This window comes from Schistocerca nitens, chromosome 5, assembly GCF_023898315.1.
Source record: "Schistocerca nitens isolate TAMUIC-IGC-003100 chromosome 5, iqSchNite1.1, whole genome shotgun sequence".
In the NCBI taxonomy this organism is placed as follows: Eukaryota; Metazoa; Arthropoda; class Insecta; order Orthoptera; family Acrididae; genus Schistocerca; species Schistocerca nitens.
Window position 1 is genome coordinate 522,840,525 of NC_064618.1, and position 16,047 is coordinate 522,856,571.

At 35.7% G+C, this 16,047-nt stretch overlaps 1 protein-coding gene across 1 annotated transcript in view; it reads right to left on the bottom strand.

Annotated features, from left to right (window-relative positions):
- Positions 1-7,276: 7,276 nt before the first annotated feature.
- LOC126260564 (G-protein coupled receptor 52-like) overlaps positions 7,277-16,047 on the bottom strand; it is a 395,280-nt gene continuing 386,509 nt past the window's right edge. The window contains exons 2-3 of the mRNA XM_049957898.1: positions 12,412-12,563; positions 7,277-8,581 (exon numbers count right to left, since the gene is read on the bottom strand). Coding sequence (XP_049813855.1) covers positions 7,898-8,581; positions 12,412-12,563 — 836 coding nt within the window. The 3' untranslated portion in view covers positions 7,277-7,897. The remainder of the gene's footprint in view (positions 8,582-12,411; positions 12,564-16,047) is intronic.

The following is a 16,047-nucleotide window of genomic DNA, read 5'->3' on the forward strand; positions in this document are numbered from 1 at the left end:
AAGTTACACTACTAATTGTATGGAACCCACAACACTCTATACTGTGATCATCAGGCATTAACCTTCTTGCTGACATGCAAACTACTGCATGTAAGGTATTATAATAATATTGTTGCAGATGCATTCTCTCATGTTTCAGAAGTATTAGGACCAGGTATACAACAGATATGGAACAGACAACAGAGTTCTCACACCTACTTATGAAAGATGATGTCTGCCAATGCTGTTATTTGGACTTATGTAAGAATATGACCAAATTACAAGATGCTGAACAAGATGTAGGACAAACAAATGCAGCAGGATGGAGAGGCAGGGATTAAACAATACTAATAAATAGTGACTGGTGTATTGTTTCATCAGAACTGTCAAGATTCTGAGAATTTGTGTGTGTATATACCTTCAGATTGTGAGAGCAAGCTTATATGGTACACATATTACACATGGGGTCAATTTTAGCTTGTGAAGTGTGTGAACAAAATTGGCATCAGTTGCTACTTTCCTGATCTATGCAGGAAGATCCAACACAAGTTAAGATATGTACAGTATATCAGAAAGCCATGCCATTGAATAAAGGGAATAGACGAGTTCTACATATCATAGTGTCAGACAAGTTTTTAAAGACTGTGTCTTTGGACCTCAGTGATCCATTATCACTTGCATATGGGAACAGTATAACCTGTTCACAACATGTTTCCCCACCAATCATCAAGAAATTACTTGATGATTATATCCTCAAAAGACAAGCCACTTGCATTGTTTACAGGTAATGGAGCGAGTTTTACAAGACATCGTTGGAGACTCATGTTAGAATGATAACAAATCCAGCAATTATTAACATCAAGGTACCATCTGGAAGCTTATCCCATGAAGAGGAATGTTCTGGGAACTAAGTAAAATTTATTAGAGCCTTTTGTCATCACAGACAGATGTTATGGATTGACTACATAAAGCCATTTGAGAAAATAATCAATAATTTGCCTGATTCTTCAACTAATTATACTCCAACTGAGTTGATGTATCAGAAGAAGGGAAGGAATCTGTTGATTAATGAGATACCACAAGTTCCAAGGATGAAAGAACACTTACAGGAGAAAGTCAGGAAAGCTTTTGTCAATCTAACTGACAAAGCAATGAAAAGGAAAATGAATTTTGATAAGAAGTTGATCAAGGTACAGAAGTATAGAGTGGGGTAGAAGGTGTTAAAATCTGTCCTTGTCACTTCTCAGGAAGAAAGGGCAACTTTAGTACACAGGTCCATTTGTCATCCTGAGGATCCCAAATTCAGGTGCTTAGTTGTTGGGTAACTGGGAAATTACAAAATCAATGGTCCCTATCCACAGTCAGATATAAGAAAATATTACCCTGAAATTTATTAACTGAGACAGTGGGAAGGCATACATGGGAATTCAGTTGACAATTCACAAGTAATTATGATTAATATTGTTACAAAATGTCTTTTTGTATTCAGCATAATCTTTTGTACTGAGTTAGTAAGATTTATATGGTTATGTCTTTGTATATCTTGTGTTTCATTGTTCTTCACTGTGTGTCAGGAATAAGATTTTATCTTGTAAAGTACACAGGAAAATATCACTGGCTTTCGAGATTTAAGTTGAATAATTGTTGAAATTTATTTAAATACATTGAGGTTATTTCTGTATGTTAATGGTACTGTTTGTAATTCACTTGTTGAAGGTCATTCCATCAAGTATGAGAATAGTACCTTTGTTTTGTAAATTAATTACAATGTTTTAAAGCATTGAGTTAAGTTTGTTATCTAAACTACACCAAGCTTGATACAAGCAACACTAGTTTTCCATAATTGACATAAGGTGTTCTGCATTATTGAGTTATACTTCTTAATTCTTGCTATTGAGCTGAAATGTGCAGGTGATTCAGGGGTACTAGTATTTAACGAAATACTAAAGCCTTATGAAATGTCATCAAAAACAAATTAAGATATGCATTCATCTGCTGATGTGTGCTGTGGTTTACCATAATCAGTGCTTCTGGTGAACATAAAGATGTGAAGGTGGTGATTGTTAAGCATGGAAGTTGAAGGAAACATGAACACAAGTCATTCTTCCAGTATCATGATGGAATAAAGCATGTGGAGTGAATTAGAATGAATAGTTGAGTCAAATATGCAGATTGACACTGCTTCCGGAGAGATAGAATTATTGTCGCTGAGGCAAAGTTTGTTCATTCACTGATGAGTTTTGATGTTGTGGAGGTGTGTGGTGCTCAAAATTGGACAGTGATTTTCATGGCATTCACTAATTCATAGTAAAACTCTTACCCAATGAAGACAATATTGAAGTGCTAAGAATTTTGATCAAATAAGTCCAAATGTACTAATGTGAATATTACTCTCAGATCAGCTGACTTCAGAGTAGTTAATTGTTGAATCATCAGAAAGCCATTTGCTGCCTTACAACTGCTGTATACTAATCCAGTTACTTCCAGGGAACTTTAACCATGCAGTTTTTTTTGCTTATTTGGATTTGAATGTTTTTTATGTTCACATATCATGGATTCTGGTATGATGTGGTAATGCCCCTGTTCTACTTGCATCTTGAGAGGCATCCCGTATTCTGGCCATCCCAACCTGGGTAGACAACAAGGAGGACTTCAGTGCCCACCCTCTCAAGTCCTCCAATGCTTGCCCTTCAATCATCTTGGCAGATGTTTTGAAGATGCCAATGAATTATTTTCAAAATGGTTTTATAGGTGTTCTTTACCAGAATTGGCCATGTTTCTAAGATGGTGGTATCTATTTCTTCATCTGAGATAATCACTAAACAGCAAGTAAATGAATGATTTATATTACACAAGGTCCTGAAATGTTGAATAGTTAAGCACCTCTGAAAACAAACACTTTGCAAACATATATAGGCAACATATGTATTTGACAAGTGAACTTCAGTAACAGTTTGTGCAACAATTTACAGCCACAGGTTTGTGTCATTGTTACTAACATCTCTATTTGCATTTATTCAGCATATGTAAACCAAGACTAACTAGCTTTGCTAGGAGTTTTCTGGTGAGCCTAACTGTAATGGAGAAACTTAAAGCAAGTAAGCTTCATGGCAGCACTAGCAGGTAAAATAAAAAAGAAAGCACTAGTTGCAGTTTCTTTTTAATAATGGTACAGTCAAGTTAGTAAGTCAAGTAAAGCTACCAGTAGTTACAATTGTAGCTCTAACCAGCAGCAATTATAATATTGAGCAGCAGTTATTAAATATTGAGCCTATAACTTTTGATTTAACTCAACATTAATAACCATTTTGCTAAACCTCAGATATATGTAACTAGCTTTAAAAATACTATGCTTTATGATAATTTTAACTCAAAATGCAAAGAATTAAGAACATTTTTTATCCAACAAGCACTTTACAACAAACAATTAGCTTATTCTAGTCACTTTTAATGTAAATATTAAACAACTGGATTGCTATGCCTCCCCCATTTGTAATTTTGGAAACCTAAGAGTCATTGAATGGGACTATAAGCACGATTGTTAATGCTTTTAAGATTTCTGCTCCCATTGGGGGCATTGTACTATATCTTTAGGGAAATTCCATGTGCATGGTGCAACAAAGATAATATGCATAATGAATTATTCTGAGAAATGCACTGTGCTCAGCATTCCTTGGTTTCCATTACTTACTTCGTGCTTTTTGGTGGAAATAAAGAAGGAATTATTATGGTTGAGGGTGCGGGATGGAAAAGGGTAGACATATTCTCATTTTCTTGAATTAGTGATCAAAGAACATAATTTGAGAGTTATTAACTCACAATATAGAGTTTAATAGTTGATGTTACTGTCAACAACATTTGATCTTTGGATGGATCAATGCTTGCAAGATAAATAAAACTATGTAAGGTGACAACTGAATATTGATTTTCCTAGATCATTTTGTCTGTTAAAGAGGACAAATAACTTGCAGGGAGGATGAACTGTTGGAAAAGTGGTCAGGTGACAAGGAACTTGCATCAAAGTCCAACATTAGTCAACAAAAAAGTACACTGCACTCTGTATGATTTTCTTTGACCCACAGTTACAGAGTCTGTGCATGCAATTACTACAGAAACGTTCTGAGGACTGAAGAAGTTACACATTTACAATAAGCCAATATTCAACATCCGTTGGCTTATTGTAAATGTGACCACACATTTACAGTGAGCCAATATTCAACATCCAAAGATGACACATTAATCTGTCAAAACTGGTCAAGTACAATCAAATATTCCAATTGTGCAGGTGACAATACAAATTTATTTTGAAAAAAATATGTAACGCAGTTGCTGAAAAAAATGGCAGCTATGAACATAATCTGTCCCATTCAACTGAAGTTGAGATAGCCTTGATGCTGTCATTTCTGTGCCAAAGTACTGTTGTCTGCAACAGTTGGTAGTTGTCTATATAGGAATATTGCTTACATGCAAATTTTTGCTAATTGAGAATGTTGTAGCTTACAGGCATATAAAAAAGTGCACAGAAGGTTTTCAGTGTACTAATAATGTTTATCCACATTTCTGTTACTTTGGTATATTATTTGAAACAAACAGAACAAATTCAGATTCATACTGTGTGGATATTCTTGAGTAGTGTGTTTTTTTTTGCATAAAGTTGATTGTAGTGTTCATAGTACTGTTCCTGTTGTTATATTTGCTTTAAGTGATAACTTTAGAAGCAACACTTTTCAGTTTTTTTTTTTTTTTTTTGTTATAAGAAAATTGCTGTAGCAGTCTTCTTCAGTGAGCCATGGGTCATTTTGGAATTTGTGAATATATTTCTATTCGTATGTAGCCCTCTTGCACAACTTATGACAAATCATAATAAATATACATGTGACCAACTGTGACAAAATAAGGACAATATTTGTTACAAAATTGGCCTACTAAGATATTTTGGAATATATTTATCCACATATTTGCTACAAAGCAATAAGATTGTTAAAAAGTTTTTCGTTAGAGAATATTAGTCCACATCTTTAGATTAAATTTTAGATCTTTTCTGTCATCAGTACACACACCAAAAACTACAAAATCATACTCAGATACTTTGTACAATGCCACTGTGATGCTTGCAGTTATGATTCTGAGTTGCTATATAAGAGGAAGGTGAATTTTCTACAATGAATATATTATGTAGTATTGCAAGGAAGTGATGGAGATTAATATTACAGCTGCCAGTATCATTGAAAGAATTAATATTAATTTTAGGCAAACTTCACTCTGCTGGACTGATTACGTCTGCACAGTGTAATATTAAGATAGTAATATTGTATAGGCCTTAATGGAAACACACGGCCTCGACGGCTCTAAAACATGCTCTCTATCTTGTAACAAACATAGAATTCCCCATAGCGTTAATATATAAAAAAAGAACACTGTGTTAATCACATTTTATTTCATATGAAAGGCAGTAACATGAGACAGGTAAGTGACATCAACAAGTAAGAAACAAATACAGAAATAAAATGTGTGACATAAGGAAACTAATTAGTAATTCACAGATATCTCTTGTACTTCCAAAAATGTACCAATACGGTCACTATAAACCTTATTTATATACATGCAAAATTAATTAATCATAAAAATTAGTGCATAAGATGTCTGTACAGTTGCCAGTTATAATGGTCAGAAAGCTTGAATTCATCCTGATTTGCAGAACAGGATAAAATTTAAAAATTGTGAATTGTTTGAAAGTTAATTTTTTTCTGTGTAATTTTTGTAAAATTTATAGTGTGTTTCTCAAGACGTTATTCATTACACATATTGGGACTTGGTGATAAATGAGTTGTCTTCATAACTGTTGTGCCAAATGTCATGGACAGTAGCATTTATGTAAATAATTAAATTTTTTCTCCAATATATGATATTTACAAACTTTCTGTTATAGTTATGTATTTTTATTTTTTCCTCATTGAATTCTGACTCATACATCTTAGGTGAATTCAAAAAGTCTGACAATGTGTTTGTGGACTAGACTGCCTTACTGACCATTTGAACTGAAATTACCTGTGTGAAAAAAATCTGACTGACAGCATAAAACGAGACATGTCAACTGCCCAAGTTGTTTTCGGCATATTGAACAGGCGTGTTACCTGTTTCTTTGCCTGTTACACAGTATAAATGAATCATTCCTTGATTTGGATGTTATTTGCAAGTGTGTTTTTTCAGGTGCATTACAGTGATTCTTTTTCTAAAATTCACTAAAACTTTTTGCAAATAATATATTTTCATTTCACACATAAAAATGGTTATTCAACTTTAGTTACAAAAATTACCTGTAATCTATACTAAATACAATACATCTCTCTTATTCCAAGAATATAAATGTATTTATATATCATCTTCCATAAATAGGTGTATTTATCATCATTCTACACTACAATCCACTTTCACATCACATATATTGTCAGCCATACAGATTTTGCATTTGCAAAATGTCAGTAATTCATGCAGTTTATATATGTTACTGGTAAATGTTTACGTGTAGAACTCACCTTTATTTTGATTGAGAACAGAGGAAAGTTAATACTAAGCATGGATTTTTATATAGCTTCACACTAATCAAAAGAGTAGAAGCATGAGGTTCTTTAATATGAGCACAGTGTTCTTCGTTTAAATTTGTGGCTCAGTTCATTGCTATAGGATAGTAACAAATTAATTTACATAGGAAGATGAGTACCAGAAACTGACTCTGATGAGAATGCTGTAATGGACTGACGTTAAAAAAAGCATTAACTGTTCTAAAATAATGGACTACACGCACTGTCAATAAATTTGTTTTAAGATACCCTTGCATGAATTTAATAATCAATGGCCATAATATTTTCAAAGTAAAATGAAAAATCTGAGCTCTTGACTTTATACAGTTACCTCAACTAAATATGACACAACAGTTGTATTGTGGCACATCAACTTCGCTTAACATTTCTCTTACTACACTCAGCTTTATTAAAATTTAATTAACAATAGTGAAACCCTGTCTGTGGCCTTCTATTTTGAGTTTAAACATTCATTATCCTTATCAATAATTAAATAATGAGCCAAAGCCCTAGATAAAGAATGTACAGTGGAACACTTTACATATTAGTCGATAAATGACAGAATAACATTATAACAAACTTCATCTGACATAAATGAAACACTTTTAGTACACATAAATATCCATTCAGCTCTAAATATTAGAAAATAGGAACATCCATTTTTTATGTACAGCTGCATATTATGAAACATTTTAACTAGTTAGTTAGGACAACAATAAACACAGTAATGTCATAAGTAGGAATTGAATTGTTCTTGGAGTAAGCTTTTCCAAAAGTACATTATTTTAGCTATACACAAAATATTTTGTACAATGACATCACAACAGCAATCTAAGGGCACTATTCACTTTACTCAGAACATTAGCTTTGATACCTCATACTGTAACAAGCAATGCTCAAGTTTTCTTCTTCACTAGATGCACTACACACAGAATAAATGAACAGTTCTTTTAGGTTCAGTCATAGGTATTTTAAAGCTCATCCCGAAGTCTTTAATTTAACATTTGCCATTAATAAAATGCTACACTGGATGAATTACCTGAAGCACATATCAGAAGTCACGGATTCTTCTATACACTGCCACAGAACACTGTTCATACTGCTTTACTCAAACTAATTCTGAAATAGCTCATTTTAATACATGTCATACAGTCTCAAGTGGTTACTCAGCTGCTTGTCCCTTCTTGTAGTTTTGTAGCAGATTAAATATTAACATTATGACCAATGTGAATAATACTTAATAATGCAAACTGGTATAGAAAGATGTGTTTATGTCACAGTGGCACTATGTAGGGCATGAAATAAAAGTCCCTGTTTTAGAAGTACAATTGGCTGTGTCATTCATCTAGATCTATGCCCATCAGGTCTCCTTGCAGCCGCCCTTTGTAACGACAGCATACTGTCACACAAAGAAGACGTGCTGCTAGTCGGAACTGGGGACTTAGTGCCACTAGTATAAGAGATTTCCAAAAAGAATTAAGTATTCCAAGCCAAACAATTCCAAAATGTAAATATGGTATCTGAATCCTGTTTCCTGTAAAATGTTCATACAATTTAATTCCTGCATACGGTGCCCATGATAACCAGAATACTATCACAAGCACAAATGACACAATGTGACTTGGGTTAGCAAGATTCTCAGATAGTGCACTTGCGTACTCTTTATCATGGATGGGAACACCACTACGTAATTTACGCATGGTGGAGAATATGTAAGAATATGTGTAAATGATAGTTATGAGACTGGGGCCAAGTACCAGAATGGCAACTGTAACAGAATAAGCTGCCATATTACTCCAGTCAAGCACACATATGTAAGCATCCTTATCAAATGTTGGTTTGTTGACACCAAGCAATGGCGGACAACACAGCATAGCGGCTGATACCCAAGTGAAGACCATCCAGCAACGACAGCGTGTTTTTGTCTGCACTGTTTCATACCGAAGAGGTTTTCTCACAGCCAGGTAACGGTCAACACTGATCCACATGAAGGTGAACACGCTCACACTCCACAATGTTACCTTGCAAGAGAAATAAATGTATTAGTGGAGTAATATAGCTCACAGTTTTTTTCACACACACACACACACACACACACACACACACACACACACACACACCATGTATCATGTGAGAAATGAGCTGCAAAAATTTCATTGAATGTGGTACATAAAATAAAATATATATGTTATTATGCATAAATTATAAATACATTCTATTACAATGACCAGGATCTTTGTTAAGAGGAAAGCTACCATTATATTATATTAAGCTGCAGCATTTACAATCTACAACCAAAGGTACCAAAGAGATAACAGTAATGCTAAAATTCTGTGTAAGTGTCTGATTCTCTTCGAAACATTCTGCACAAGAATTAACTCATATCTAGAGCATTTTTCGTGCATCATCTTATAATAATCATGGGGGACTATTATTCCAAAATTATTTTATATGTTTAAGGAAAATAATATTTTTACATTATGGGCACAAAAATGGTCACCCTTGTGCTAACAGCATGTAACTTCTCTGCAAGTCTGTACTGTTTTATTAGTCTTGGAATGAATAAGTCTGCAGCATTAGACTGCATCACTGTCGAAACCCTTCTTCCATAACAGATCATGTGAATCAGCCAGATTGCATGGTTGTTATAGAGTTTTTATCTGGAATTGAGTTTGGAAGGACTAGCAATTAAGGCTTTGCTTCACAATGAAGTTATTTTGAGCCAGTTACCTGTGTTCCCACTCTGGCATGATCAGTCATGTAAAGTCAATACCTGGATGACTAGAGTGCCCACAAACTGCCAGGAACCTATAGGAAAGTGTGTGCTGACAAAAAGCACCCATCTGACTTTGGAAGAGAATGGTGTAGCAGACTGATTAAATTGTTACATATCATTTAATGGCTGATTAGACCCGTGAAGATGCTGTCCCTTTCCATTTGATTCTCTTTTCAGTGTGTACTCAGTGCAGCCAACTAGCCGCTCATCCAGTACGGGCCACTACTGCTCACACAGTGCCCACATTCTGTCTACAGGCAGCTAACAGCCCCTTCCTCTCTCCCCGAAAAACTGCCAGTTATAATCACCAATGATATTCCACACATATACCAGAGTCAGGGGTTAGAAGCTGTCTTGTTATAATGTCCATTAGCCTTTTAATTGTTTATGATGTATATATCTCATTGTGCACACTCATTGCCAACAAAATTTATAAGCAGTAGGAGTCAATAGTGCCAGTAGTAGGCAAATATTGACAACAGCCAACCAAAACATCACATATAATATTATTTAAAACAGTTATAACCTCTCCCCAACCAACATCTTTCTCGCATTCTATCCAGTTACCCCTCATAATTCTATGTGACTGAGGGTCTCCACCAACTTTCTGACATCTTTGCATACAAACCACACAACCATGATACCATCCCAGAAGTCCAACATGACCTCAAGCAACTCCTAAAGGCCTTAGGTCCATCCCAAAACCTGACACTTTAATCATCTCACACCAACAATCTCCAGCTCTTCTACCTTTTAGCTACTCCACAAACTCCACAAATAAATCTACATTCAAGACTACTCATTACCGTCATTGGCTCTCTATGGCTCCTGTCCCATTACACCAAACTCCTTGTTAGTTGCTGTGGATGCAACACCTTTGTACACTAACACCCACAAGCCCATGGCCACCATCTTTCCCAACATTCCCTGTTAACAGACATACCACTCTTTCCTTATCTTCCTAGCCAACCATATCCTGACACACAATTATTTCACTTTCAAATACCAAATCTACATACAAATCTGTGGTACTGCCATGAGTACTTGCATTGTATGCCAACTTATTTATGGGCCATCTAGAGGGATCCTCGCTCTTCAGTCAACACTTAAAGCCTCTTGTTTTCTGACGACATTTTCATGATCTGTACCCACAGCAAGGGCAACCTTCCCTCTTTCCTCCACAGTCTCAACACCTGTTCTCAAATCCACTTCATCCAATCCTTCTCTCAGTCATCTTCCTAGATGTCGGTCTCCACCTCTCAAATGGTCATAAAAACAACTGCCAATACCGTGCACACCAAACACCAACAGTACTCCCATTCTGACAGCTGTCACCTGTCTCTTTCTGACAGCCTTGCCATCTTTGGATGCTGCATCTGCAATGGAAAGCAGGAGTTGTTTAAATATACTGATAATATCACCAGAGCCTTACTGACAGACAGTACCTTATCCATAAACAAATCTCCCATGCCATCTGCTCCTCTTACACCAGTAAACCTGTTAACCAGCCACCAACCAGCACTCCTCCAATTATCCAATCTCATCCTGACCTTGAAATGCTCAACCACTTTCTCCACCAGGGCATCTTGTTCTGATATGAGGAATATCCTACCCCAAATTCTACCCACATTCCCCAAACTAGAATCTCATCATCCACCATACCTACAGAATATTCTTGTCCATCCCTATTCCAAGTGTACTCCCAATCCTGTGATCCATGGGTCATTTTCTTGTGGTCAGCCCATCCACCAACTGCTATTGCAGTCAAGTCGCATGCATTTCCTACCCAATAAAAGGTAGAGCTGTGTCTGAAAGCACCAGTGTCATGTATCAGCTATGCCACAATTACTGTACAGCATTCTAGGAGGCAAGACAAGTAACAAACAGTGTACTTCAATGAATGGTCACTGCTGAACAGTGGAGAATTAAACTTGACCATCCAGTAGCTCGACCTGTTGCACACCACAACACAAATGAGTTCAACAGCCCTTCACTACATGGGCCACCCGCATATCCTTTCTAGCACAAGTCTCTCTGAACTGTGGAGATGGGAATTATCTCTTCCCACTGGTCGTAAACTCCACTAACCTGTTCCCATTGCCTCACCTTACCTTTTCCCATTTTTCTTCTATCCACGCCATTCCTCCATCCAGATCATGCACTGCCTTCTCCTACCACTCTTCTCCTTCCCCCCATGAGAACATTCTCTCTCTCTTTCCCCCTCCCTCCCTCTCTCCCCTGCCCCCTCTCCTCTCCCCCATTCTTTTTGTTTTGCTGTGCAGTCACAGAGTCATCTGTCCAAAGACCTGCCTCTTTTCCTCTACCCTGTCCCCACTTCCATCAGTTCAGGCAACTGCTTTCAATAATCGAGTATCAATGAGAGCCCATATTGAAAGAATTTGTGTCTTTTATTGCAGTTTTGTGTACTAAAGTCTGCTTAGAAGGTGTCACTTTTAGTTATACATTTTTTCACTTTATATAAGAAGAATGTTTTACTTGGAACAGAGTTTCATTTTTTGTTCATGAATACAGCATCTAATTTTAGAGAAGTAGTGAATAATAAGGTAATCTTGAAACATGTTTAATAATTTGTTGATATTCTCTATCTTTCTTGTGTCATTTCATAACAGTCTTTGCACTAGACCAAAGAGAGAATTGTAAGGACCTTCAGGGAAATAATTTTTGTGTTTTGAATTGTGGTTGTGTCTACCACAGTTGATTAGAAACTATTTATATTTGTCATAGTGTTTTACATTTTAAGCAACATATAATGTTTTTTAATGAAAGCAACTTCATGTCTTTTTAGCGAATTTATATGTGATCCTTTGTCCTCATTATCTTAGAGCAGTACAATAACTCCACACTGAGATGCCAAAAGAAGAGGTTCTGCCCTGCCTTTTAGATTAGTAAACTAGGAACTCACACTTGTTTCTGTTCCTAAATTTTTCTACTTTGTGAAATATATATTTTCCACTCAGTTAACACTCAAAAAGGTACAAATGTCCATTTTCCTACGCTTAAATTGTGTGTGTGCTAACAATTCAGAATAATAAAAACTTAAACCTACACTATTACCTCAAGATAGCCAACAAGCCGGCAGACAATGTCTCCATACACCCACTGCTGTACAACAGCTGGGTATACAGATAATGGCACAATCAGCAAGCCACATAACAGGTCAGCCACAGCCAGTGAGAGTAGATATATGTTGATAACTTCTGTGGGCCCTGTAAATAAGAACAGAACAGTCTTAATAAGCTTACAAGTTTCTGTTTGTAATGACATCCATCTTATCATATGTGTTTCACATTATTCCTATGGGTTATATCTAAAACACCAACTTCGATATTTTTGTTTACTTTAAATTGTAGATTTAAATTTTTAAAAACTGTGTTAATTATGTCATTCTTATAAAAATTAATTACATGCTGTTAAATATCCGTCAAGGGACAATACATACAGAATTGTAGAATCCATAATACCAACGAGGAACTTCGAAAAGGTTTAATATCGAACTTTTAATGTTGTCATAATGGTGTGAGGAGTGGAGAGCGGGAGTCATGCGCAGGCTGTCAAGCAGTCATTAAAGTGAAGCACATCATATTGGGTAGCATGTTCAGTGACTGGGTAATGCAGCAGTCTCTTGGCCACAGTTTGGTGGTGGCCATTTATGTGGAAAGACAGCTTGTTAGTTGTCATGCACATGTAGAAAGTAGCATGGTGGTTGCAACTTGGTTTGTAGTTCACACAGCTGCTTTCACAAGTGGTTCTGCCTTCGATAGCAGTAGGACATGCCTGAGAGAGGACTGGAGCCGATGTTAATGGTGGGTGTATGTAACAGGTCTTGCATCTATGTCTATCACAGGAATATGAACCTTGGGCCAAAGGGGTGGGAATACAGGTGGAGCAGGGGTGGACAAGAAGAATATTGTGTTAGTATGGTGGGTATGTGATGAAGCAAGCTGGAATCTTTTTATTTCCTCTCTTGTTTTGCCATCTGCCTCCTTAAATTTGTTTTTTCACTTTTAACTTATTACGATTCACATATGTAAGTATAATCTGCATTTTCATAAAAGAGAAAGGTGGGCCCTCAGTTGTATAGAATATAGCACCAGATCAATTTTGTGCCTAGTTTTGTGTATGTCATCAGTTTCCTAATTTATTTTGACTATTACTAGTTATACTTTTGTTATAGGGTGAAAACAGTAATTGTTTCATAACTTAAATTATATTGCTGCCTTACAAACAAATATAAATTCTGTACTAACTATAAACATTTGGAAGATGAAAAACTGGCATTCTTTAGTTATTTATTTGACTCTATTTGAAAACATGTTAGCAAAGCCAGCACTTAATTCCAAAGTAATTACCAATTTTGTCAAAAGTATTGTTTGGTAACTATATCTGTTAATTTTGTGCTTTAAACAAATAATTTGGCTTAACCCTCATGGTACAAGAAACCGTTAAAATGAACCAATTTTTCTGATGTATTCAGTTAATTTAATGAGTTATGTTTCAATTGTAATTTCTGTAAATTAAACATCAAACAATGTATAATTTCAGTGCCTATTATTGTGATGATATATAGAGGCCCAATTTTTGGTCCCGAGACAGTCAGTGCATGGCCAATTTTCAGACGAGGAATCTGTGCTGGTTAGAACAACAACAATGCATCAACTTAACAGTGGAATAAGTGTAACACAATTAGGCAGTGTGTTAAAACAATGACAGTGTCTGTTCAGTACCTACCGTATTATTTTGCAAGAACTGTGAACTGTGTGGTTAGGTTTTTACTGCTCATAGATGTTCAACAGTGAACTATTGTAGCAGTACGCTGATATTTTCCTGCAAGCTAGTAATGGGGTTATAAATTTGCCAATAATTAACTGGCCATATAACTGTGTAATATTGGGGGGTTGTGAAGAGTGAAAGTAAAGAACTGTGAAACACAACTGTCGGCTACATCATTTACTGTTATCAGTGTTGAACTAGCACCCCCCATTTTTCACCCAGTAGAACAGCGCAGCACATTGACACTAAGGACGATCAATGAAGAAATAAAGTAGGTGAACATCACAGGTGGTGGAACAGAGCTGCAGGAAGAATGGAGAGGGCAGTGGCGAGGAAATTCCTCATTTCAGGGCAGAATAAGAGGTAATCCAAACTCTGATGAAGAATGTGATTCAGTTTCTGCAGTTCTGGGTAGTACTCAGTCATGAGAGCAGTGCTCCTTCGTGGTTGGATGGTGGTGGTAGTAAAAGTAGTAGTAGTAGTAGTAGTAGTAGCAGTAGCAGCAGCAGATTTATTCATCTGTAGATCTCTTTTGACAAGGATGTAGGACATGTCAAAGTATTTACAAATTTAGATCAATTTCAAATAAGCTAATTCATATACACATATATTTACAGACTTCTAGTTAGGGACAATCATTAGATTTACTCCTGGTATACAATACTTTTTTTTTTACAAATAACTTATTAAATAATGTAATGCCACATTGTTCACTCATATCTCACTGTCAGTCACTGCACACACTATTCAGTTGTTTCATAACTAGAAAACTGAGTCAGCATCCCTCCACAATGAGTGGGATGTTGAGCTCAGAAAGAGGAAGAGGTGTTAGTATTGTGCTATGCATAGCTTGGGGGCAAATATTTCTAGAATGGAAAGAAAGAAGGAAAAAAACAAAGTGAAGGTGTTATGTGGAATATTGGATATTTTATAATCATTATTATTATTATTATTATTACTATTTATTCGTATAACATTTTTTATCAAATTCCTACTCTGTTTTACCTAAGTAATCCTTCAATGTATAAAATGTATTACATAACAGGTACTTTTTAGCTGCCTTTTTAAATAAGTGTATTTTTCCAGTTTCTTTAATCTCTTTTGGTAATTTATTGTACAGTTTTATTCCTTGGTAGAAAATGCTGTTTTGAGTTTTATGTTTATTTTTTCTTGTAAGTAGAGTCTATCTCTTGTTGCATGGTCATGGACAGAGCTGTTTGTGCAGTAATTACCAATTTGATTTTTGATGTGTACAACTGACTGGTAAATGTATTCACATGAAGCAGTTAAAATCCCCAGTGTTCTGACAGATCTTTACAATGAGCTCGACTAATATTTTTGGTTATTACTCTTGTGGCTCTTTTCTGGTGTTTGAAAATTCTGTTCATATTTTGTGCATTTGTTCCCCAAAAAAGAATGCCATAGCTAAGAATTGAGAGTACATATGAATAATATGTAACTAAAAGACACTGCATGTTACACACCGATGATAGGATTCTAAGGGCATAACATGCTGATGACATTCTGTTTGCAAGCACCTTTGTGTGTTCACACCACTTCAACTGAGAAACAATATTCATTCCTAGAAATTTTGTATTTGTTACACAGTCTATAGAGGTGCCATCTACATTTAATTTAACACTGTCATTTTTCCTCTTCAAACTGAAATCCATGGCATTAGTTTTCTTTAGGTTCAATGTCACTTTATTACTTATTGACCAATCATAAACTTCCTTGAGAGTTTCATTTGCTTTCTCGGCAAGGAGTTCTCTTGTTTTCTCGGTGACTATAATATTGCTGTCATCAACAAAGAGAATTTTTTCACCATGAGCAACAATACTAGGAAAGTCATTGATGTATATCAGGAACAGTATTGCTCCTAATATGCTACCTTGTGGAACCCCTATATTAATGTATTTT